This window comes from Rhynchophorus ferrugineus, unplaced genomic scaffold, assembly GCF_030347505.1.
Source record: "Rhynchophorus ferrugineus isolate W39M unplaced genomic scaffold, kcgeb_rfMv2 rfM1, whole genome shotgun sequence".
In the NCBI taxonomy this organism is placed as follows: Eukaryota; Metazoa; Arthropoda; class Insecta; order Coleoptera; family Curculionidae; genus Rhynchophorus; species Rhynchophorus ferrugineus.
In genome coordinates this window covers 49,870,631-49,894,697 of record NW_027472580.1, presented here as the reverse complement: position 1 = coordinate 49,894,697, position 24,067 = coordinate 49,870,631, and the positions used below count along the sequence as shown (strand labels likewise).

At 31.1% G+C, this 24,067-nt stretch overlaps 1 protein-coding gene across 1 annotated transcript in view; it reads left to right on the top strand.

Annotated features, from left to right (window-relative positions):
• Positions 1-8,653: 8,653 nt before the first annotated feature.
• robo3 (roundabout 3) overlaps positions 8,654-24,067 on the top strand; it is a 440,303-nt gene continuing 424,889 nt past the window's right edge. Inside the window, exon 1 of the mRNA XM_076419735.1 lies at positions 8,654-8,870. Within this exon, the coding sequence (XP_076275850.1) occupies positions 8,795-8,870 (76 nt within the window). The 5' untranslated portion in view covers positions 8,654-8,794. The remainder of the gene's footprint in view (positions 8,871-24,067) is intronic.

Below are 24,067 nucleotides of genomic sequence, written 5' to 3'. Positions count from 1 at the left end.
ACTGCCACATTACAAATCTTTTTGACAGGACGAAGTCTGTCGGGTCAGCTAGTATAAAAATATTTCCGTTTAAATATAAATAAAACTTTTATTTAAAAAGGGTTTGGCAGTTATTGTACGATCATTTTTAGGTTCATCATGGTTTAGATTTTTCAATGATTAGGTATACGTTTACATTTTATTTAATAGTTATGTTTATTGAAAATCTTTAGTTTTTAGGTTTTAATTAAGTTGTATTGTACTATTCATATTTATTATGCTATGTTATTTAAAAATAGCAATTAATATATTAAAACACGATAAAACATTTGTGGTGTTATTATTCCATTCCATTTTACACATCCACAGAACATTCAGTATAAAAGTAATAATCCTACTTCCTTTAAAATCATATTATTTATTACATTATAATAGAAATTAGCAATTTTTTTCCTTTTCTTTTTTAAATTTATCGAGTGAATGAATATATATATATATATATATATATATATATATATATATATATATATATATATAAAGACTTTTAAAATTAACTGCTCCAAGCATTTATCTCCGTCCTATCCTATCTCACATTTTATACAGACAAGAATTCGTACATCTTCCATGACCCTCTTTAACTTCTAGCAACAATTATTTGCTAAAATGCCAATCGGTAGTAATTTCAGTATTTATTTCCTGTGATATTTGATTTAAAGAAATCTGTTGCATAAACCCAAAAACGTGATGTTTCGTATCTCAATCTTGGTTAAGGTTTTAACGATTTCAAAGTGATTATTTTGATGTATTATTTTACGAAATTACTGAATTACTGAAATTAATGACTTATTTGACAAAAGTAAGTATTTTTCAAAAGTTTCAAACTTTCCAACAATATAGCAGTTAATTGCATAATTAATGTGTAATGGAAAAATCCATAAGGATGAACAATAGTTACCACACAGATAGAAATTGATATTACTGTTACTACACAAGAACGATTTCAACAACTCTGCTCGATTGCTTGTCACGCAAAAAATTAGAATTTTATGTAGTGTGTTATGATCCAGGAGATTCATTGTTATTGACACTGAAGCCCTGAATATTCATAACTCTAAAGTAAAAATAAAAAAAAAGTATCAATGAAATGCAGTATTTTTACAAATTGTTGCAAATTGTTATCTCATATTTAATGATGTCAAAAGAGCAAATTAAATGAGGCGTTATTGCAAGAAATTCCGCCAATAATAATACATGAAAAGTTGCAAATGTTGTGGATGATACACTGATGCAGTTCAAGCGGGAAGCAGACATAACGTTTATAAAAAAGCTTATATTGGGGAATACATTTTAGGTGTATAATGTTTGTTTAATATGCGTTACAAATAAATAAACTCAAATAAATCAAAATATGCCTAACTCAAACAACCAAATATAGCCGTCAGGTCGGTGACATAGAATATTTAAACAAATATTTTAGGTTATGGCTGACACATTGTCAGCTCCAAATTTTATACGGTAGATTATTCGTCGTTTCTGATGTACATAAATCAACCTCAGACACATAATTTTTAAAATCAAAATCTGGCAACGTTGTGCCGCAAAATACTGGCAGGCAATTTTGAATCGGAAGGTAAATCCCTAAATTTTATATTGAAATGAAAATAAAACGGAAAGTGAGTGTGTTGAAACATTATTAAACGAAGTTATTTAATTTTGAGCAGTGTTTGGTATTACTATTTATTTATTCCCATATTGTTGGAACTACTAAATAGTTATGGCAAGATTGGATAAATAACGATTAAGAATAGTATGTTCGCGAAAAATTATATTTTACATTTTTTCTAGAGAAAAAGAATTTTGAAATCAGCTTTTGATTTAATTTGATATCTGGTGAACACGGAAGTGTTAAGAAGAATTGTTTTTGTAAGAACTGATAGTAATTGATATGGATATGGTTCTGGAGACATAGTATAATTGTACTGGACGTAATCCTAAAAGCTATTAAGATTTTTATGTATATTTTAGTGGTATTAACTTGTGATTCAGGTTTCTTTAGTAAATTCATTTCTTAACAAAGCACCAACTAAATATTGCAGTTAGTAAACATGTTAGCTACAAGGACAAATGGAATAAATTATGAATTATGAAGACATTGACAGCATTGATAAACATAAAGGTGTTTAACGATTAATGTTATAAGATATCTGAGTATATGACATTTTATTGTTTAAACTTTGTATTAATTATTTTGATAATTTATGTATTTCTAAATTGTTAAATATAAATTGTCCAACTGTATTCGTTATATTTTAATATACATGCTAAAGTAAAATGTATATTTTTGCTCTAATATACAAATTCTGTACTATTGTATTACTTCATTTATAATTATACCATAAAAGTAAAGATATATTATGTATGTTAATATTTAATTCTCGTAAGTTGTTACAGTTCCGAAAATAATCTTTAGTACCATTTTTATTAATACTTAAACAGTCTAAAATATGAACGAATCGAAATTAGTCGAAAAAATGGGATATTGTTATTTGAAAGGCAGGCAAATGACACTTTACAAAAATTATTTATAATGATCGAAGAATAAGAAAGGAAATTGTGTTTGCTGATGATAGTGTTATGTTTGCTGATACAGATATTGAGGTTTTATGTACTCTTTTTGATATAACTTGCATTATTTAGCCTTATAATGGTTAAATATTGACAGCTGATGTGTCAGCTCTTGTGTGAATGTGCAGAAGTGAAAATCCAAATCGGTTAACCTGTAGACGCTATCGCTTCCTAAGACTAAAAATCCGTCTCTTTCGAATACTTGTTTGTACATCCGTCATGACTGCGATACAAGTTTCTAGCTAAAATTTTTCATATGCCATACTCAAGGCCAATTCTACATATAGTTCTGCAAGATCATTTTAGAATTCTACTAAGATGCGACATTTAGTGCACAACTGAGGAACAAAATCATAGACCGACTTATGTGGTTAAATCAATTTTTTGTATAGAAATTGCAGCAAACAACTCTAAAACAGATGTGAATCAAGATTTATAAGAGCGACCTCTAAATGTGTAGACTTTTATTGTTCGATACCCTGTACTTGGATTAATGCAGAATAACAAACCAATCTCAATAACAACATCGATACCAAAAAACTGCTAATATTATTAAAAACCAAGAAGAAAAACGTTTCATTAAAAATGTATATAGCACGTGATAAGTTATTTCTTGATAGTGATTCGTTTATGATTCTAAGAACGTCAACTTGGAGTTTGTAAGGGTCAAAAGGCCATTTTAGGTAGTTTATACGAATCTCGCTAATTTTGCTAGTTGAGAAACTTGCCGTTCCTGAATACGAAACAAAGCTGACTAGTCAAGCAAAAGGGGTGAATTTTTGATCAAGTAAATCAACAAGAATTATTCTGCGCTCGTAAAAAAGGGCAGACCATATTATGAAAACACTGAATATAAAATTAATTTAATTTTCTTAAAGAATCTCAAAAGGGAAGTGGATTAATATTGTTCATCTTATTTGCTTAATCATATTATTAAATTTAGTTCTTAAATTTATATAAAGTATTGGCAATTATTAACATTCCAGCCGGTTGTCAAAGTAATGTATATTTTGCTTAAAAATTTAAACAATCCCATAACAGATTGGAGAAAGATTATTACTGTGTTAAAAATATTAACCATGTTTTAAAAACCAATGTTTTAATTACTTAAAGGCACATGGCAGACAAATTACGATTGATTATTCATTGGAACGATCTAGTATATTTTCGCATTCTTCTTCCATTGCCCAGTCCATATTTGAGGCTTAAACTTATTATATATATTTTATATACTCCACAAAGTTTTAAAACACGGCACAATTTTCACCCATCCAAATTTAACTATACTAGTTCAAAGGGTTGTTGTTTTCAACCTCCTGGTAAGTCCGCTGTTGTCGAACTATTGTAGTTCTTCGACCTTTTTATGTTCATGCAGTCTCTCTTAATTTCCATCAAATGCTTATTTTACAAGATATTAATCTGATCCGTACTCCTCTACGGATGTAATGTCTCTTTCAAGTTTGTTACACCCAACCAGGTTAAACGGCTTCAAGTTTTTGAAAATAAGCTCCTCAGTAAAATCTTAAACCCTCCATGATTTGTCAGAAATAATCAAATTCATAGGAAACTGACACTCCAGATATTAAGCACTTCATATCTCAATCATTCCACAAACAACAACTCAGCTCAAGTTCTGAAAACGCGCTTGTTCGCGAACTGATCGACATGCTGGGAGCTTAGCACCGTGTCACCGCTAACCTCCCCCTTTTCGAAGCTGAAACGACCTCATCTGTTGCTAAAATCATAACGTTTGCAACAGTACGACATTATCCAGTCGAGCTTTAACTCAAGTTCGCAGTCAACTGTGAGTCGGTTTCGGTTCAACTTGTCACTCCAGGGCAAGTCTCTGCGAGCAGGTATGCGTCATAAATTCCACCGCCTGGTTATAGGCCAGAACAAAAAACAAATCTCTTAATATTTTTTCACAGACCCTTTAATTTCTTCGTAGAACATTTGAATCCATAAATCTTTGTGGATGGCCTCATTTCTAATGTACTATGGGCATTAACAATATTGGCTAAGAAATTTGTTTTAGTAAGTTTTGATCATGTTAATTAGATTTCTTTCTATGACTTCTCGTGTAAAATATCAGCTTACTGAGGAGTTTTAACTCGGAATGTCGCCCAAGCAACGATTAAAGGTTTTTGAGCCTCATACAAAATTCTGTTCGTATCTGTTCAATATGCTTCAATACTTAGTTATGTAAGGTAATCTCATTTATCAGAGATTGCGTTCCAATCAGCAAAAATATATTGCAAACTGATTCGTAGCAAGTAGTTAATTTAGATTAATTTTTGGTGTCACAAAATTCTTGGTTTTGGATTGATTTACACTTAAGAAAACTCATCCGAAGTAGACCAACCATTATGAAAACCTTGCTGCTTCCATGTAAACGATTTTAAAGTGGCTAGTTGAATTTAAAAGTAGTGCTTACCAGAAACGAAACTGTTGAAGGTAAAGTAAAGGAAAGAGAAGGAATGGTGACGTCCAATAGTATGGGATGTCGAAGAATTCGTTTTAATACCTTGAACCATTAATTACCTTGAAAACAGCAAAATATACGAATGCTACTCCAACTTTTTTGAACAATTTTATGACAAAATTCTTGCAAATCCAATTTTTAAAATGGCCTGAAGAAGAATTTATATTCAGCATGTCCGAAAGATAAATTAGTATAATTGTCAATTAGGTTTATATAAACCATTTCCAAAACATCGTTTTTATAATATTTGCACTTTTGTAGATTCATGAAGATAATTAGAGCCTCTCTAACATGGACAACATGGAAATCTCTTATAATTGGCTATCGGTTAGAAGAGAAGGTGACCGTATGGTTTCAGAGCAGGCGTGACAAACTTCTTACCTTAAATAGAGCAAACCAAGAGTTCTCATTTTATTCACAACCATCATATGATGAAAGATTCATTCCCCGAAGTTCGGGTATTTCATTGTAACTGTAAGAATAATTATAATATACGTATCTAAGATATAATGTGTTCCTTAATTGTATTTGAAGTAGAATATCCAAGTGAAAAACCCAAGGAACTAATTTATATCGGTTTCATGAATCACCGATATCGTTCAGGAGGACTTATGAATTAACCCCATTAAACCAGTGTCTGATTATTATTTTAGGAATTACACCAAGTAATTCAACATTTTTTGTTTTGTTTTGAAATCTTGCAGAAATGTATTTTTTACCCTGGTCATCAATTTTGTAGCCGTAATTGTAAAGGCGGCTGAACCGCCCTACAACTTTTGTCAGTCGCATATTTGAATCCAGTCCAGATGTTTTTTATTGTTATAATTTAATTCTATACTAGCCATAGGCTATGATTTGTAATCCAGTTTAAATAGTAATTTCAGTCGAGAAATTAGTTTAGTTGAGGTGAAATATATAACAATATAAGTACCGCTGGAATAACAAAATATATATTTCAAAATAAATATATCTCAATGTGTAGCATTTTCCGGTAAAGTAAAAAATCTGGTTGAATCAAGGAAGAATATTCGTCAAGAAATTGCCTCCATTATTATTCCTAATTTTTAAATGATAAATTTTTTAAAATTCTTGAAAATATGTTTAATTTAAAAAACATCGAAAATTATCTATATATATATATATATATATATATATATATATATATATATATACATATATATATATATATATATATATATATATGAATAATGAATTCCAGAAACTAACATTTTGTGATAGGGAAGCGTTATCACCAATATTGTATGGTAAGTTAACTTAATATCAAAGTGTGACTTAAACATAACGGTATATTAATTTATTATATCAGAAAAATAACATAGCTATAGTTAGTTACGTTTTCTACTAACATAAAAATAATCGTGAAATGAAATAGCGTTGTAACAACTGTTTTTCAAATAAATTTTTTTAACAACTATTAAACATCTAGTGCCCTTTCGAACAAATCATTAACCATATAAAATATTTACAGGTGTAGCTTCAATAACTTTTCCAACAAAAGACCAAGAAATGACAGATTACGTACTTGAAATAACATTTCAACATTTGAACTAACCAAAAAAACAGACATTCTGTCTGGAAACTTTTCCACATAGCACATCGTATCTCGTATAAACGTTGAAAATCTTCAGAAAATTTTTCAAAACAACTAAATTAACACAACATTGTGGTATTGTAAGACGTTTAAAGGCGTCATATATCAAATCCAGTGGTATTACCACTGGAAAAGAGTGCTGTCTAGCCAGCCTCCACGTGTAAATCAAAGCCGTGAAGGCTATACGAGACCGTAACACTTCTATTCGGATGTTCCGTGATGAAATTTATTGATCCGAAATTAGAATAATACAACTTTAATGGTCCTTTTTACTAATGTTAATTAGTCCGCAGGACAAGAGACCTGAAAAACATTCTTGAATATCTGATGTACATTGAATTCGAGTAGATCCTTTTGGTACCTAATTTTATCAATATAAATCTTTGCCAATGTATATTTTTAATTTAATTATAATGTAATTAATTTTCCCGAAATATATTTATTTGTTGTTTGTTGTTGAGAACTTTGTTTTTTAATATAACTTCCTTCAACTTCAATACACCTATTCCAACGATTCGTCACTGTAACGTAAAAAAAAAAAATTTAAATGAGAGGAACCAGGAGTCTAAGAAAGCTAAATCTGGTGAATAAGGTGGATGTTCATCGTGTAAAATTTTTTTAGTTTTTTTTTTGAAAAAAAAATTATTACGTCTTACATTAGATATGCTTAGTACAACAAAAATTTACAAATTAATTTATTAACACTGTTATATTGTACTTGCATAAATACACAGGCAAGTCGAGTATGAGGTTATGTATTTTGTTATCATATATAATCATTATGTATTTCCGAAATTAAAATAAAACTAAACTGCTTAAGCAAACGTTAAGAGTAATATTTATATACTTTAAGTCCTTGTGGTTTGGTTCGCTGCAATCTTCTGATTTTCGACATGTTGTCCAATAGCTGTATTGCTTCCACGTTACTGTGCGTTGGTGAGTGTTGAGAATGCCCCTTCAGGCGAACTTCTAAATTGTCTTTCGTATAAATATGTCTGCTGTAGTTGACAATAGTTCCACAGTAGCAATTTGCTCATCTTGTAGATTAAAAGCTTATGAAGTCAAAAACTCTTTTACTAATCCAAAATCTTTTGCATTTAGGATTCTCATAGCGAATCAGCTTTTCGATGTCAGTTAAAATACGCTAGATAAAACTCTTTTGACTGGCAATCAATGAAACTGCGTAATGAAATTCTTCAAAATGGCATTTTCAATCAATTCGTGTGGTAACCATTTTCCCTCCATTTGAATCTAAACTTCTGGAAACAGTTTATTCACCAACGCTATACTGTCTGAAAATTATTTGAGAATATGAGCTAGGTCCAATAAGTCTTACAACTCATTGTCTTTGAACGTTTTTAATCTTTCAAGCGGTTTTTTGTCATTGATGTCAAAAGGACTACTTTTAAGTCACTTTCTGACACTAAACCCGATTGGATTTACACAACATCAATATCTTGAGTTTCTAACAGTATTTAATGGGCTTCAGTAGCAAATTTATAAAATGTTATTTTATGTAAGAAAATGTTAAAACCATTGAATTTAAGTTTTTCACATTAACGTTTTGAATTTTCATCCATATATATCGCTGATACGTGTAAGCATTTAAATACAATTATGTATTAAATATATATATATATATATATATATATATATATATATATATATATATATATATACGTACAAGTCTTCCTGCTTCCATGCCATCCCGACGCAAAAGCTCCCAAAGCTCTGAACGCAAGCTCGCGGCCGAATCGTTGAGTTTCAGCGCCCTAAAGTCCTTCGGGAGAGGGGGAAGCGATTCAGGATACGACCCGGTCCGTCTCTTTCAGTTGCCGATCCAATCTCGCGGCCTGAGGACGGGACTTAGTGCCGCTGTTGACCGAGCATCCTACAGCGCAAACATCGCCACAAAAAATGTATCGACTGTTTTTTCCATCGTTCGTGTTTTGTTTTTAACATCGAACATTGTTCGTTTAGTAGACAGGATTATATCATTTTTAGTAGTGGGTTAACTGTGATCTCGTAGTGTTATGGATATGGGAATGGATTGACGACTGTCCAACGATAGTGCTAGTTGAAGTTCTGAGTTAAAGATGAGAATGGGTTCCATAGATGTGGTGTGCTGGAGATTGTATCTGGTGATTCTTGGATGCCTTCATGGAATTCAAGGTTAGTTTAGTTCCTTGTGTTATATCGCTAAATTTCACTTGTATTGATGATCTTCTATCTACTCCAGCTAGGGATAAATTTGAAACAAGATTTTTTAAAGATGATATTGTAGTCGTTTTATGTACTGTTTAGTAGATTCGGGATATTTAAATCTTACATGTTTTAAAAACAATATCTTTTATTTTAATAACATATAATTCCATATAAGTTAAATTATATTTTACTCATATTTTGCTTCGATAAAACGCATTTAGTTATATTGATAAAACTTTCAGTCATATTATGTGCAGAGACATCTTAAATATGTTCACTGCGCTGGTAAATAAATGAAATTAAGATATCTTATATTTGTTATATATCTATATTTACTTGTTGAAGCTTCGTGATGATGATGATGATGATGCTGAACACGTGTTTATTTCTCGTAACAACATTATAATTTGTATAAGCTAATACATTTATATTGTTATTCACTACTACTTCTTAAAATATTACTAATATAATTATTTTAAGCTTTTATTGTTTATGTACCATAATTCACGTAAATTTTATATATTTTATTTTTTATTAAAAATTGACAATATTTAAAAGTGCTAAATTGACCGTAGAGCTGTTTCAAATTCGGTAAAAAAATAGTCAAAATGACTATCAAAATAAATAACTAGTTTAAATAATGGCAATTTATATAACAAAACGTTAAGTCATTCTATATTATTTTAAATATGTATATAAATACTTAAATTGTATATAAGAGATATTTCCAAATATGCCACAATTTTATTGTTCAAAAATATATTCTTATACCAGCAGTACGTGAGATTTAATGTTCCATGATTTACTGAGCAATTGGTTTAGTTCAATTTTATATTTAAATTTCTCCAGAGCAATGAGGCTTCAATACATAAAACGCTACTAATATATCACTTAAATTTTTAGAATAATACAACTTTAATTGTCCTATATAGTGATGTCAATGAATCCGTAGGACAGCAGACGTTGAAAACATTGTTGTATATTTGATGTACATTGAATTCCTGTATATTTCTTAGGCCTTTATCGTTATCGTTATCAATATATATATATATATATATATATATATATATATATATATATATATATATATATATATATATATATATATATATATATATATTCTTTTATTGAGATTTTAAATAGTGTAAAACACCAGACAACTTGGCGTATACTACAGTCACCAACATAATATACCAATTTGTACCCTTATAAGAAAAAACAACTGACTATGTTGATAATGAGTCATTCCGTCATGTTAAACCCATCAAAAACCTAAATAAAAAGACCCCATAATTTCGGGAAACATAAAAACCTAATTCATTTCGCTCGCGGATATCGTAAGACCGCTGGTAAAAGGATTTAGAATGCACCCCCGAGACCGTCGAGTAGTAGAGGGCGGGGCTTGGCCAGGGGTCACTGTTTTGACAACTCTAAGCTTTAGATAATCACTTTTTTTTTCAGAAAGCACACCGCAGCTTTCGACGTGTTTTTGTTTTGCATGATAGTTCCTTTAAATGGTAACACCAAATTTTTACAAAGAATTCCTTTTAAAATGCAACTGTTGATTTTGAATGATGTTAAAGTATTAACCATTATTTTTGTCATAATTTACTACAAATACTCAAAAAATTTTATAAAGTAAGCTGATTCACAAGTAAGATTTATTATTATATGTGTTTATTGTACAGCAATTTTTTTTTACACGTGATTAGTTCGGGATAATGCATAGTGCTATTTTGGTTAAAATGTTGACAAAATAATGAAACAAGCAATAACTATGATGGGTTAATGTTTTTCGGGTGATTCGTAATGTTATAATTGAATTAGGTAATTGATTATGGTATTACATTTAAAACAAAAGTTGTATTTGGCTGGAAAAAGAACGAGATCTTCTAACAGATATTGGAAAATTATTTAAACCCCATGTGTATAAATATAATTTTAATTCAACACAAATACATCATTCATACTAAAGTCATGAAATGGTAGAACATACATATACAGTGCGCATGTACCAATTTGCGTTTATTCTTGTATTCACAACAGGCGCAGTGTAATATTCAAAATATATATACTTCAAATTTTAATAGCATGTTACAAATTGCTATATTTTCCACATTTATGCAACATGTCTTTGATTGAGACACTCGTTAATATAATACATGAAAAATACATATTTTTATTTAAAATTACTATTTTATATACAAATATTAAACCGATACTTTGTAACGCACTAACTATTGTTGTAAACAAAGTGAAACAAAACAGTAGCAGTATGAATCTACAAAGCTCACTCTCGGTGTCGGTACAGTGATAGAACAATGATATATTTATAAAATGCATTGTAAACATATTTATATTTATATATTCCCAGAAAATTTGAACAGCTTTTTTTAAAATTATTATTAGCTCTCATTATTATCAGTGGTTTTTTATTAGCATGTTTATAAATACAACACAAGAAGATATCGGGTCTAGTGGATATACTAATATATTTTAAAACAATGGGAATGATTACATATATTTGAGAGGTATACGTATAATATGTTAAACATTTTAGTCTAATAATTATTATAGATTAGTAGTAGTTTTTGGAGTCCTGAGATTTCTGGATAAGAAACTGGAGGAAGCCAGCTTTACATCATTAAGAAAGATCAAATAGTAGTCGGATGGGATAAGGTACGGACTATACGGTGGATGTATTGCAGTTTCCTAGTCAATCTCCGTCATTGTTAATTTAATTTATATTAAGTTTGGCTAATTTTTGCCTACTTCATTAGCTCAGTTGTTGACACTAGAGAGTTAATGGTTTAGCCAGCTTCATGAATAATTCCTTTTAAACTCTTAGGAATCACCTTCCTTGGCGTTAATACAGGCTTTGGAATAAATTGTGAAGCTTCTTTGGGCTTCAACACCGTTTTTTTGTCATGCTTTATCATTTGTTTAAAAACTGGCTGAAGGTCATTTCGATTCAATTCACACATAAAAGTTCGGTCCATTACATGTTTTACTGTTAATTCATGTGGAAAGTATTAACCATCCTTTGGTATTCAGCTTTATTTAAATAGTAAAAATGGCTTCGATGAAATATGTCGGTATACCTCGAAAGAATTTTATTGCCTTTTTCAATGCTTTATTTACCAGTTCGGCACAGTTCATTTTTAGGATTTCCGAAACAAAAAGGGACAAGCCAATTCTCATACTTGCGTTCACTTAAGCACTCGTTAAAACAAACATCATACTACTCGCATGTATTCTAAAACGCTCTATAGTATGCCTTCATTATTTATTCAATGATTATTAGGATAAGATTAATGACATTAAGGAAATATAAAAGAATTCAACCGATATATTTTTCCCCAACTTCACATTTTATTATTGTAGGAATATTGTAATTATTCAAAGTAATTTATTGAGAGTTTAGAATTAATAATTAACAATCAACAGTTATTTTATACATTGATGATTATATAGCTTAATTGGTTACTTTATCAGTTGGCATTACTAAATAAACTATGTATTTGTTAATCCTGGCAATCATAATGGTATTTAATACTTATTTATTATATGTTACCGAAAGCAGCTGCGACTTTATGTTTTTTTTTGTTAAATTTAATCTTAAATTAACAATTAGAAATAGGATAAAAGTAATGATGCCGAGATATAGGAAATATTGTTATTTTCTATTTAAAACAGTTTTAACGAGCTAATATTCTTAGGATTGACGTCTGTTAAACGTTCAAGAAGTTGAAAGTGGCCATCCTGAAGAAAATAACCACTTAATGTATTTGTCGTGTGGAGTATTGCGACAAGTTAGTTTCAGATAGCAGAAAAATGCATTCGTGTTGTCTTTATTTCCAATGTAATTATAAAACCTTGCTTTTTTGAAGTAAGCAACAGATGTGCCAAAAAAGAGATGGTATGGTAAAATGGACTGACTAGTGCAGATCAGTGTAAACTGCTTTAGTGCAGTAAAGAAATGGCGAACAATGAGAGTTCATGTCAACTGACCGTAAAGCAATTAGGAGTCAATTATATAATAGTTTCGGTGTTTTTGTTTCGGTACTAGATGTAAAATATTGTAAAATCAGAGCAATCAATGCAGTCTGTAGCATAAATATCCGGGGTTGTCTGTAGCACTGAATTCGATCAAGTTGTTATTGCCCAATCAAAATTAATCACAAATTACTAAAGATAGATGATATATTATATTTGAAATGGTTTAAGTTAATAATAAGTCATTAATATGTAGTTGCCTTACCTTGATCGAAAATAATTTTTCGTCTGTAGATCTGGTCTATACAACATATTTAGATGGTTACAAGAATTCGTCTGTTTATCTCCGAACACAATTTGGCTTCGTTCTCATGAATTCACGTGATATCCCAAATCACATCTATAGTTATTATCATAGTTATTGTATATTTATTATTAAGCCACTCACTCGACTATATAATTGTATTATGTTGTTAGCGGATGCGTCATAAATAACACAAAGAACATGCTGGGTCTTGTAAATTTTGAAATTATATTTCATTTTATCAAAAAATTGTAGTTATGTTTTTCAAGAGATGAAATGTTAATATGGAGTTTAATTTTTGGTTCTCAATTTCAATAAACCGTAGTCTCATTGGACAACTTGCTATTAGTTCAGAGTAGATAAAGAACTAATAAGGATAATTACATCGCTAATCATAAAGGTCTGAATTTTAAAGGTTTTTTGTTTGAATTTGAATTTTATTATGAAAAATCTGTAGAATGTGTTTTATTCATGATATTGTCCATCGATAGTGGCTACTTTTCCCCATCTTTAAGGCAATTTACAGACTCCATCTTGAAAGAACGATTTTTCTTTTGAGTATCTTTTTAGTATTTGCATAAAAAGTGAAGCGTTGCTCGGTCAGGTCACGACTCATATGTTGAAACAAGCATTAGTGAGAAGGAACAAAGTCTGAAGAGTACAGTCGGTGGTGTACCACTTCGTATTTTAATAATCCCAATGTGACGGGTCCGCCGGTCGGTCTACGTGGCTGTCGATGCGATTGTTTCTCCGAACACTTACTACCATTTGGTTTGGTTGGGTCGTAGCGGTCGCTATACCAAATATGCTTTCCCCGGTTTTATCACATATCGCCTAGCGTTGTCATGCTAAAAATAATATTGTTTTGTCTTTACTAATATTACTTAACTTTAACTGTAATTGATAGTAATCCCCATTGATCAAAAAAAATTCGTCCTCATTTTTTTTTGATTGTCCAAAATGTGCCTAGTCTTTGGTCTTGCCATGAATATTCACATGTTAAAATCTATAAAGCATGGTCGCCATAAGCTTCACACTACAGTCCATGACTTTCTGCCGCCTTTTTTTTTAAATTGAAGAAAAATGAAACTTTCCGCTAAAGCGATTAATTCGGTACAGGGTCAGATATTTGCAACGCACTGAAAATAAATTTGGTCCATTTCGTCGAAATGACACATACTGAAGTTAAACCTGTTAGTGTAGGATTCAACATAAAGTTAGTTACAGATGTGCCCAATAAGATTAATACACAGTAACACCATCTGTTGTAAACCCTTTAAATTTAATTTATATATATATATACGCTATAAACCAAATTAAATGAGGCATAACTTTGGTCACTCTTCAGATTTTTTCGTTCGCTATCTTTGTTAGAAATACGAACCTGTCGCCGCTTGGAATCGGGAATGCCTGCAAATTCCAAAGTCACATCGGTATTGAATATCAAAGTTTTAATTGAATCGTTAAAGAAGCAACTTCAGATAGTGTTTCAGCTTGCGAATTTCGAGGAGAGAGCTTTGAAGTTTTGTGCGCCGTCGACGATTCGTGTGTCCGTCGTATTTTTTTTCTGCCTCGATCGTTTTGCAGTTTCGAATTCAACGGGATCTACCCTACGATCGATTATTTTTAATTGGGATGGAAAAATCGCGGAAAGAAAATCGGTTTGGTTTCCTTACGGTTTCAACGTAATTAATGAAATTTTTGAGAGTTCACTTTTATTCCGAATTCCGAAATCTATCAAAATTATAAGCTCTTATAACGATATGATCATAAAATAGAACACAAACAAGTGATTTATTATTGGTTAAGTTTTTTTAGAATAGATTTTATTATTCGCGATAGACTCGAAAGTAAGCTATTTTTTGCGATTATAGTCTAATGGAGCTATCATCATATTACCACGATGAAAAAGTCGACTTAAAAGCCTCGTTGATAGATCGGCCTCGCAAAAGGAATTTATAACGAACATCTCTACATTTACACATAATCGACGAAGTACAAAGCAGGATTATGTCTCAATAATTTTGATCCCAGTAGCACTATTAACCTTTAAGTGCTATTTTAGATCGCATTAGTACAGCTTATAGTACTTAAAAGAAAAATATATAGAAGTTAAGAGTTTTTAGTACAAAATTTGACCAGATTTATAATATTCATGAATTTACCATTAATAAGAATTATACATTTATAAATATTAGTTGATGTCTACATTTTCGAATTATTGTATTCAAAATTGGTACAATATGTATTAATTATAGTTCCTCATTAGTCAATTTTCTCGTGTTTAATTCTGCATCGATTTAAACAAGTGATAATTAGAAGGCGCCATGTCTGGCAAGTATGTTGGGAGCTACAGAACTTCCCATTTAAGAGGCAATAATACGTCGTTATTGTATTTGAAGGAATAATTTCATTCCGTTTTAGCAACTCGTTGTACACTTTACCTTGCTGATACCGTAATATGCAGTGCAATATTATATGGCCATGAATACTTCGGTGTCAATGCGGATGACTCCCCTGAATTAACCAATCACTTTTTGTACTTGGGACTGACATAGTACTTCCACTTTTCAGCGCTAGTCACTCTAGGGCATAGAAAACTCTTGCTTGGCAGACGAGCAATGAAACAGCTATGTTAGTTCATCTGGTAGCTATTTCCCTTCCTTTTGAATCTTTCTCGTCTAATATAATTGACTGGAAACAGTAAATTCCTTAACTGCTAAACTGTGCAAAAGTTCTTTTAGCTGCGATTTAAGTTTTGAATCCCTTGTCTTCTTGTCTTTTTTTTTGATTCTGCAGGCCATTATTTTCCATTGGAATCAATATAACCACTTTTAAATCATTGGAACCAAACCCGACCTGAAAATCGAGATTCTAAAAATATATAAGATTCTAAAAGTATTTCGGGCTTTGGCAGAAGATATCTTCAAATGAAATAATAAATGTAATGAATGTTGATCATGAAATTTTGACTGTTATATGAATATTATACAATAATACTAAATGGCGAAACTGTAAGTTTATAGATTATCATATAACATTCATAATTAAAAACGAAACCATACTTTAAAACATCTATATGAAAATTCTGTCATAATATTTACTATCGACATATTGAAATAAAAAAGAAGATAATTTTAATTGTAAGTCAAGAACAACATATTTCATCAAGAACAGCACTTAATATATTCTAAGTGCTTGAAGGGTCATTATTAACTACTCATTTAGTTTTAACTGCCGTAATAATATTACAATATCAGGATTAATGGGAAACATGGCGTTTTATGAAACTTGATTACCGCATTACAATAACTCAGTTACTGTTTTAAATATTTTTTTAAGTTATGTTTATATGGACTATCCTATCATATTCTATTACAATTTATACAATACAATTGTCATATTATAGATAGATTCTGTAGTTTAACAATAATAGACCTTTTTGTAGCCTAACAATGTGACGTATTTTTGTAACTCTCCGTCCATTTTACCACTGAAATGTGTGAGTTCTATTGTTAACCCGAACATTTTGAGTTTATAGTCATTATAAGTCTTTGAGATATATAATTAGTTGCCATATATTATTCAAACTAATAAAAACGAGCTAGATATACTGAGAGACGTACCAGGTGCGTCATTGTAGACTAGACGAAAAAATGTATCCCTATATTACCTGGAGAGCTACGCCTCTTCTACGACTGAATGACGTTGGTTCTTTTTCGAAATGAGGTTTTCTGACCCAAAATTGTAAATCATGCCGCTTGACGTGTCTCGGCACAATAGCACAAAACCTTTCTGGCTTCATTCATAGACCCACCTTTGTCACCTTTACGATTTTTTTTTGTCAATAGTGTTTGAAATCTACCCTGATTTTTTGTTAGCTTTTACAGATGTTTTCCTGCTCCTTACACAGTTAATCATTCATGTTATCTTTGGAGTTTATTACTGCCAGTCTGCATCTATCGATCATCTCTATTCTTCCGATGTAGTGGTTCAAAATATTAACTAAAAATTATTTGGAACTTAACAATAGCAGATTATAGCATCGTTACAGAAATTAATTTTAATAATGTTTAAATGTAAATATAGTACTTTGTAATATGTGAACTTTTTATTTTTATTTCACGTTTCATGGACACTTTATTTTATGATTAATATATTTGTTTAATTCATAATATACTATAATCTAAATCCTAAATTTTATTTTATTAAGATCACTTAGTTAAATTTAAACGGGTTATATATTATTATTATTTAACAAGTATAATTTTTCACTAATTAGCAGGTATGTACTCTCTTTAAAAGCATCCATTTCAATCCCCCATTTATTTGGTCTGAGTTTCCCGTTTTTAATATAACACCTCTATCGATGAACTAGGTCTTTCGTCATCAGCAGAATTTTTCCCTGAAGTAAAAAAGGAAACTAATATTTGCAGCAAATAGTTTTTGACATTCCAATTGACTATTTATGCAAAATATAGTTACAGAAATATCTTATGCTATAAAACATATTTTATGTAATCTAATGAAAATCTATTATAATTGACCCCACCAAATCACCAAACTAAATGTGTTATTTCTAATAATCAATAGGTTGACATATATTTTTTCAAAAAAAAAAATTAAACGTCTAGCTTTTTTCTATTGGCCGTAATCTCTATTTTCTTCAGCTTTTTTTTTCTCGAATATTTCGACTTCTCGAATATTCTGCATTGTAAACTGCCAGCTTTTCTTATGTTTCAGACAATTTTCAAATGTATTGTATTCAAAGTTGGAATGTATTGTAAGTTGGTTCAAATGTATTGTAAGGAGTTGCATGAATGGTAGTTGGAAGTAGTAGGGGTGCCGGTCTCCGAAAAATAAATAGATATTTCGATATATCGATATTTTAAAGAAAATCGATGTATTTCGGTATTTTTTTAAAAATATCGATATATTGGAGAAAAAAAATATCATTTTTTTTGCAACAACTATATAAAATATCGATATTTTACAAAAAAACATATATAAGGAAAAATAAAAATAATGATATATCGGCCTAGAAAATATCGATATTCTTTAAATAAAATTAATTTGAAAAGTATATCTAATATTTCTAGTAATTCTATTCTAATTTATCTAATATTTTTGTAAATATGTAAAATTAATTACCAGTTTAATTACTAAGTTATTTTTAAATATTTATTGAAAATGATTTGTGATAATTTTTAATAGATATATTTAAATATTTTAAAAAAATATCGAACCATGTACCTCGGTCAAAAAAATATCGGACAAAAATATCGATATTTTTTCGGCATTCTCTTACTGTTAGTCGCGGCTTCGAATACCGCTAGGGCATGGTAAATATAGTTTTGTTATTGTTTAATATTGGTGATTCCCATAGGCAAGAGTGCAAAATCCGACAAGGAAAATGATTTCAGTCACGCTAGTAACCAGGCTGGGTAAAACCGGATGTCTTCTGGGATGATTTCTAAATTGATCACTCGCCGGTCGGTAGGCTTAATGCCAAGGACCGTGGTTCGGAGCGCTCTTTAAACTGTAGGCCTAGTCCAGATAAACCCTCGTTTGTAAAAAGGAGACTTTAATATATATTTTTTTAATATCCCTAGTTTTAAAGTATAGGTGATCCATACTCACCAATTCTAGCTCATTGGTCAGAGCTTGCTTGGTTTTAATGAGTTGTTTAATGATAAGGTTTCTCATTAACAGTTTCGTTTATTCTTAGATCATCATGTAATAGATCTTTCTTAATTTTGAAAGCGATTCCTTCCTGCAATTCTCCTTGTATTTGTTTTCGGCCAACCAATCTTCAAATAGAGTTTATTTTCCATAGTTTTCACAAGATAATCCCTTATCGTAGCAGTTTCCATCTAAAATTAATAATGAGGTAAAATTTCCCCCTAATAGGATTGTTCAGAAAATTAATTTGAAATGTTTAGTACAATCCACTATATTGCCGTGAAAAACGAATATTTTACTATTAACTATTAGTAACACTCTAGCAACTATTAAAACGACTATAATGCCGTAAGAAATAATTATCATTTCTTTGTCTACTATTTTTATACCGAAAATAGATTTTGTGGTTTAGAACATAATATCCAAATGTTAGTAACCAGACAACAAAATAGGACTCTATTGCGACAAAAACAGTTGATATCGTCGCGCATATAGATGATGTATGTTTATATGTTACAACCATCAAACTAATTGATGCTGTTTTTCGTTAAGATAACAGTACTAATAAATTAGATCAGTTTCGGGTTATGACCTAGTAAATATTCGTTTTCAATTAAACAATGTCGATTGTTTTTCTTCATCTTATCGAACCAGAATTTTGATTTATAATTTATTTGTTGGAATTTTGTAAATAATTAAATCACATTTATTATTCAGATAAATAAAACTTAACACATATTCAAATATATTATTGTGTTTTAAATTGTTATTAAAAGTAAGCTATGTTTTTAACAACTGAATATCTATTTAACAAACTAGATAAATGTTTATCAATGAATCAAATATGAATTGACTGATGAAAATTGTATCGTATGTGTATTCGTCGTTTTAGTAGAATACTCGCTTTGATTTTTTAGCTTAAATTTGTGGAATGTGATATCAAAGTTAACATCGCATATAGTGTCTCTCAACTTATTTACTATATATTAGAGTAAACTAGGTTTATATTAAATTAGAAAATTAGAAAATTATTAAAATTTCATTTAATTAAATTTTTTATTTTGATTAGTTTATCAAATTAACCCAAATACATATCGTTGTTTACTTTCTATGTTTTGTCATAACAATTTAATGTACCATTTAGTGTTAACATGAATTAAATATGTATGTGCTTACTTTAAATAAAATAAAAATGAACCTAATGTTTAAAATGTTTTAACAAATTAATCTTTGCTATACCAGTTTTATGAGCGATGTTAGTTCATTAAAAGAGGCTGTTGATTAAATTATTATACACTTATTAAACACATGTTTAGTGTAAGCTAAATTTTATTTTAAAATGTTTCATGTTTCGTTTAATTTATTAATTTTTGTTTATCTTTTTAAAGATCATTATCCAGAGTTTTTGTGATTGAAATAATTAATGATTGGTTAATGAACTTCAATATAACTCTATTTTTAAAATTTTATCTTATATTAAAAATTAGATTCTATTTAAAAATATGTTTCTATATAAATTGAATAGTTCATGAAATCACTATCATAATTCTGAGAATAACATCACTATTTTTTTCAATAAGAAAGTTGACAGTTTGAGTAATTAAAAGGGTCTCATACAGCACTATCTTATGCATTCAGAGTTTGAAATTATTATTAGAAATATGGAATAATTACATTTACAGACCTTAGAGAATAACGTTTTCAGTTTTAATACCATTTTGTTTGTGGTCAATATGCAATTGTGAACAATTATTATGTTTATATATTCCACCTCCATTTTTATCACTAAAATATTATCTATAGTCAGATATAGTCAATTGTATAAGGCCATTTATGTTTTATGTAAATAAGTTTGGTTTTTTTTTAGAGCAGATTTATACAAATACATTTTAAAAGAACATTTCGTTTTTCGGGTTTCGAAAATATTTCGATAGCCCAACTCAAAAATCTTCCCTACAAGCAGCTCGCCAAACTAAATAATATCATCAACGCCATTCTGAGGCTGCAATACTTTTCATCCACATGGAAACATGCATTCATCGCAGTTATCCCCAAAAAAGGAGCTAAGTCATCATCTTCTGACTACAGACCTATCAGCCTACTAAGTTCCATTTCCAAGCTTGCTGAAAGAGCAATTCTTTATGCTCTTAATGATTTTACGAAAGCAAACAATATCATTCCAGATGAGTAATTCGGGTTTCGCGCCAAAAACTCAGCCGTTTATCAGGCTCATAGTTTGGCCGCAAAAATCAACTGTGCTTTTAACCGACGTGAAAGACTTGGAGCGGTCTTCTTGGACCAAACGAAAGCCTTTGACAAGATTTGGTACGAAGGCTTATTGGCGAAATGCATCCAATTAGGTCTGCCTGATGACCTAACAGCTCTTATCAAATCACTTTTGTCAGGAGGATCGTTCCAGTTGAAGATTAAAGATATTCTCTCTAGCCGGAAAACCATTGAGGCAGGAGTTCCACAAGGCTCCCTCGTGGCACCCGCTCTATTTAATCTTTTTCTTTCAGATATCTCTAGGAGACAACAAGTTTAGCTTTTTACGTAGACGACACTTCTTACTTTGCTTCTTCAGGCCATCTTCTTTCACATGAAGCGTTTTGCACCGAGCATTTTGCGTCTTAAAATCGAGAACGCCGAAATCCTATGGTCAGAAGAAGCCACCTATCTCGGTCTTGTATTCGATCGCAAATTTAGGTGGAATTCTCACATTCAAAGGTCCCTCCATAAAGGTCAAGGTATTGTTAATTTGCTGTTCCCGCTTATCAACCGGGCCATCAGGCTTCCTGTCTCTATAAAATCTCTCCTGTACAAGATGCTGGTTCGATCAATCGTCCTATACGGCTGTAGTGTCTATCTAAAATACGTCTCACCTAGCCAGGTGAAACGTCTTCAAGTCTTTCAAAACAAGATTCTCAGGAGAATAATCAATGCCCCCTGGTTCCTCAGGAACAATCAAATTCATAGAGAAACAGACGTCCCCTAAGTTCACGATTTTATATACGATGTCTACTCGAGATATTTCCACTCCTCGTCTCTCGGACAATATATGTATTACCGAGTTGGCCGATATTTGAGGCCAATAACTCTTTCGGCTCTTCGTGGCCTTATTCTATCACAGCCGACACTTCCCCGTCGTGCTCAAACTCCAAATTGTCTCGACCTTCTCCGGCGAGCGACTAACTCATGTACCGCAAGCTGCGTGGTGTGATAACGACGCCACGTCCTTGCCTGGCCCTTATGCCTTAAGGTGTTACCTGTTACGGGCACACTCCTTACTAACAGTAAGAAGTATCAGTTAGGGTCAATGGATCAGCTGATAGGGTGAGGTTTAGTGGGTGGCCCAGAGGGAGTCTCCACATAACCAGTCCAACTGGCTTATTCCTGCGGGTCTTCCCGACCAGGTATCCGTGACAGGATTCCCCTTCCCGGATACAGGCCAAAAAAAAAAACAATTTCAAAACAAATCAGTCATTTTGATCGATGGCCTTCTGTTACTTTTGTGTTAAAACTATAATTGCGTCACTGTAGACATTTCATCCATAGTCATCCATATCTGCACGAAGTGATTTTAACAAGCCTTTCTGAATCTAAACCGGTTTTGCAGAGACTGGAAAAAATGGTATTCCGGTGCAGCAAGGTCTATGCTATACGGTGGAGGCACCTAATATGTTGCGATGGATGACAACGCTTTTTATTTTTCTATTGGGTCAAATTAATGGTTTAACTGGGTCCAACCAGTTCCTAATTACGTATTCCTTTTCACCACATAATTAGCTTCCTTCATTCCCATCCATTCATTCCTTGGCTTCTTCAATACGGATACTGCCAGTAACGTGCCAGCAGATAAAACCATGACCAGTGGTAACTAGTTATTTTCTCTGATCTTATCTATAGAGAGGATTTGGAATATTTGAGTTTAGCCGATTCAACCACTTTGGAGCGGGATCATCGTGAGCAATCCACTCGGATGACTGTCGATTGGACTTCGGAGTGAGATGATGGAGCATACAACAACCTCTTTTGGGTGTCCACTGCGTTCACCGTCTTCGGTGCTCATTTCACCACGTCTAAACTTAACATACCAATCCTTGATTGTTGATTTTCCTGGGGCAGTGTCCGGAAACTCGGCATCAAGCCTAGTTTATGCTTCCACTGTATTTTTCCCTTTAAAATCAATATTTTATCAACACGCGAAATTCCTTTTTATCCATTTTTTTCATAATAATAAAAGTTGCTTCACTCAAAATGCTGTAATTCACAAATTAATGATCTGACAGCTGCTAAATTTATACACGCATATTTTGAGGGCTAGAGCTAACTGAAAAACATATGGATTTAATTCTAGTAGCGCCATTTACTTGTCAGGTCGGGGACTTTTGAATTGACTTGATTTGACTGTTACTTGATCTAGTCACATTGCTCAACAATTTTAGGACATAAAACATGCATAATCATATTTACCGGGTAAAATAAACTATCATGAAATAACCTCGAAATAAAAAGAATATATCGAAATTTTAAATACCTATTTTAAATACATAAAGATAAAAACAATAAAAAGTCCTCATCATTTTAAAAGGACAGTCATCTACAGATGGAGAAAAATTCTAATAAAAATAATTCCCCTATTATACAGCGAGCTACCTTCTAGACCATTGTCATGTTGTGCCTCAACGGGTGGTCATTTGGCTTCTGTTTGGACAATATACATTTTAACTGGTATTTTCTGTTATTTATTTCTTCAAAAAGAAATCACATATGGAGGCCTATTATTATTTACTAGGAAAGATGCGTGTAGCCCGATATGGAATCCTATATGTATAGTCATTACCTAGAAGTAATTTTATTAATAATTTTAGCTTTGTATTATTTATCTTGTGTCGGTAGACGTTAACATGGAACGTTAAATTTTGTTTTCAGCTTTGTTTATATCAATTTTGCAGTATACAAAATCCTGTTTGGTTTGAATAGCATCTGCGCTCCACATTTTACAAGAGCAAATATGAACAGCGTTTGGGACAGCTGCCTCTCAGTTTTTAGGCGTGTAATTTGATCTTCGTACGATTGTCTTCATTTTAAAGTCGACTGAATTAAATTTATTTACTGTTCGATGTATTTACATGTTTATATTCGGCGGTTTTATTATTTATGTTGTTATCTTATCCGGTTC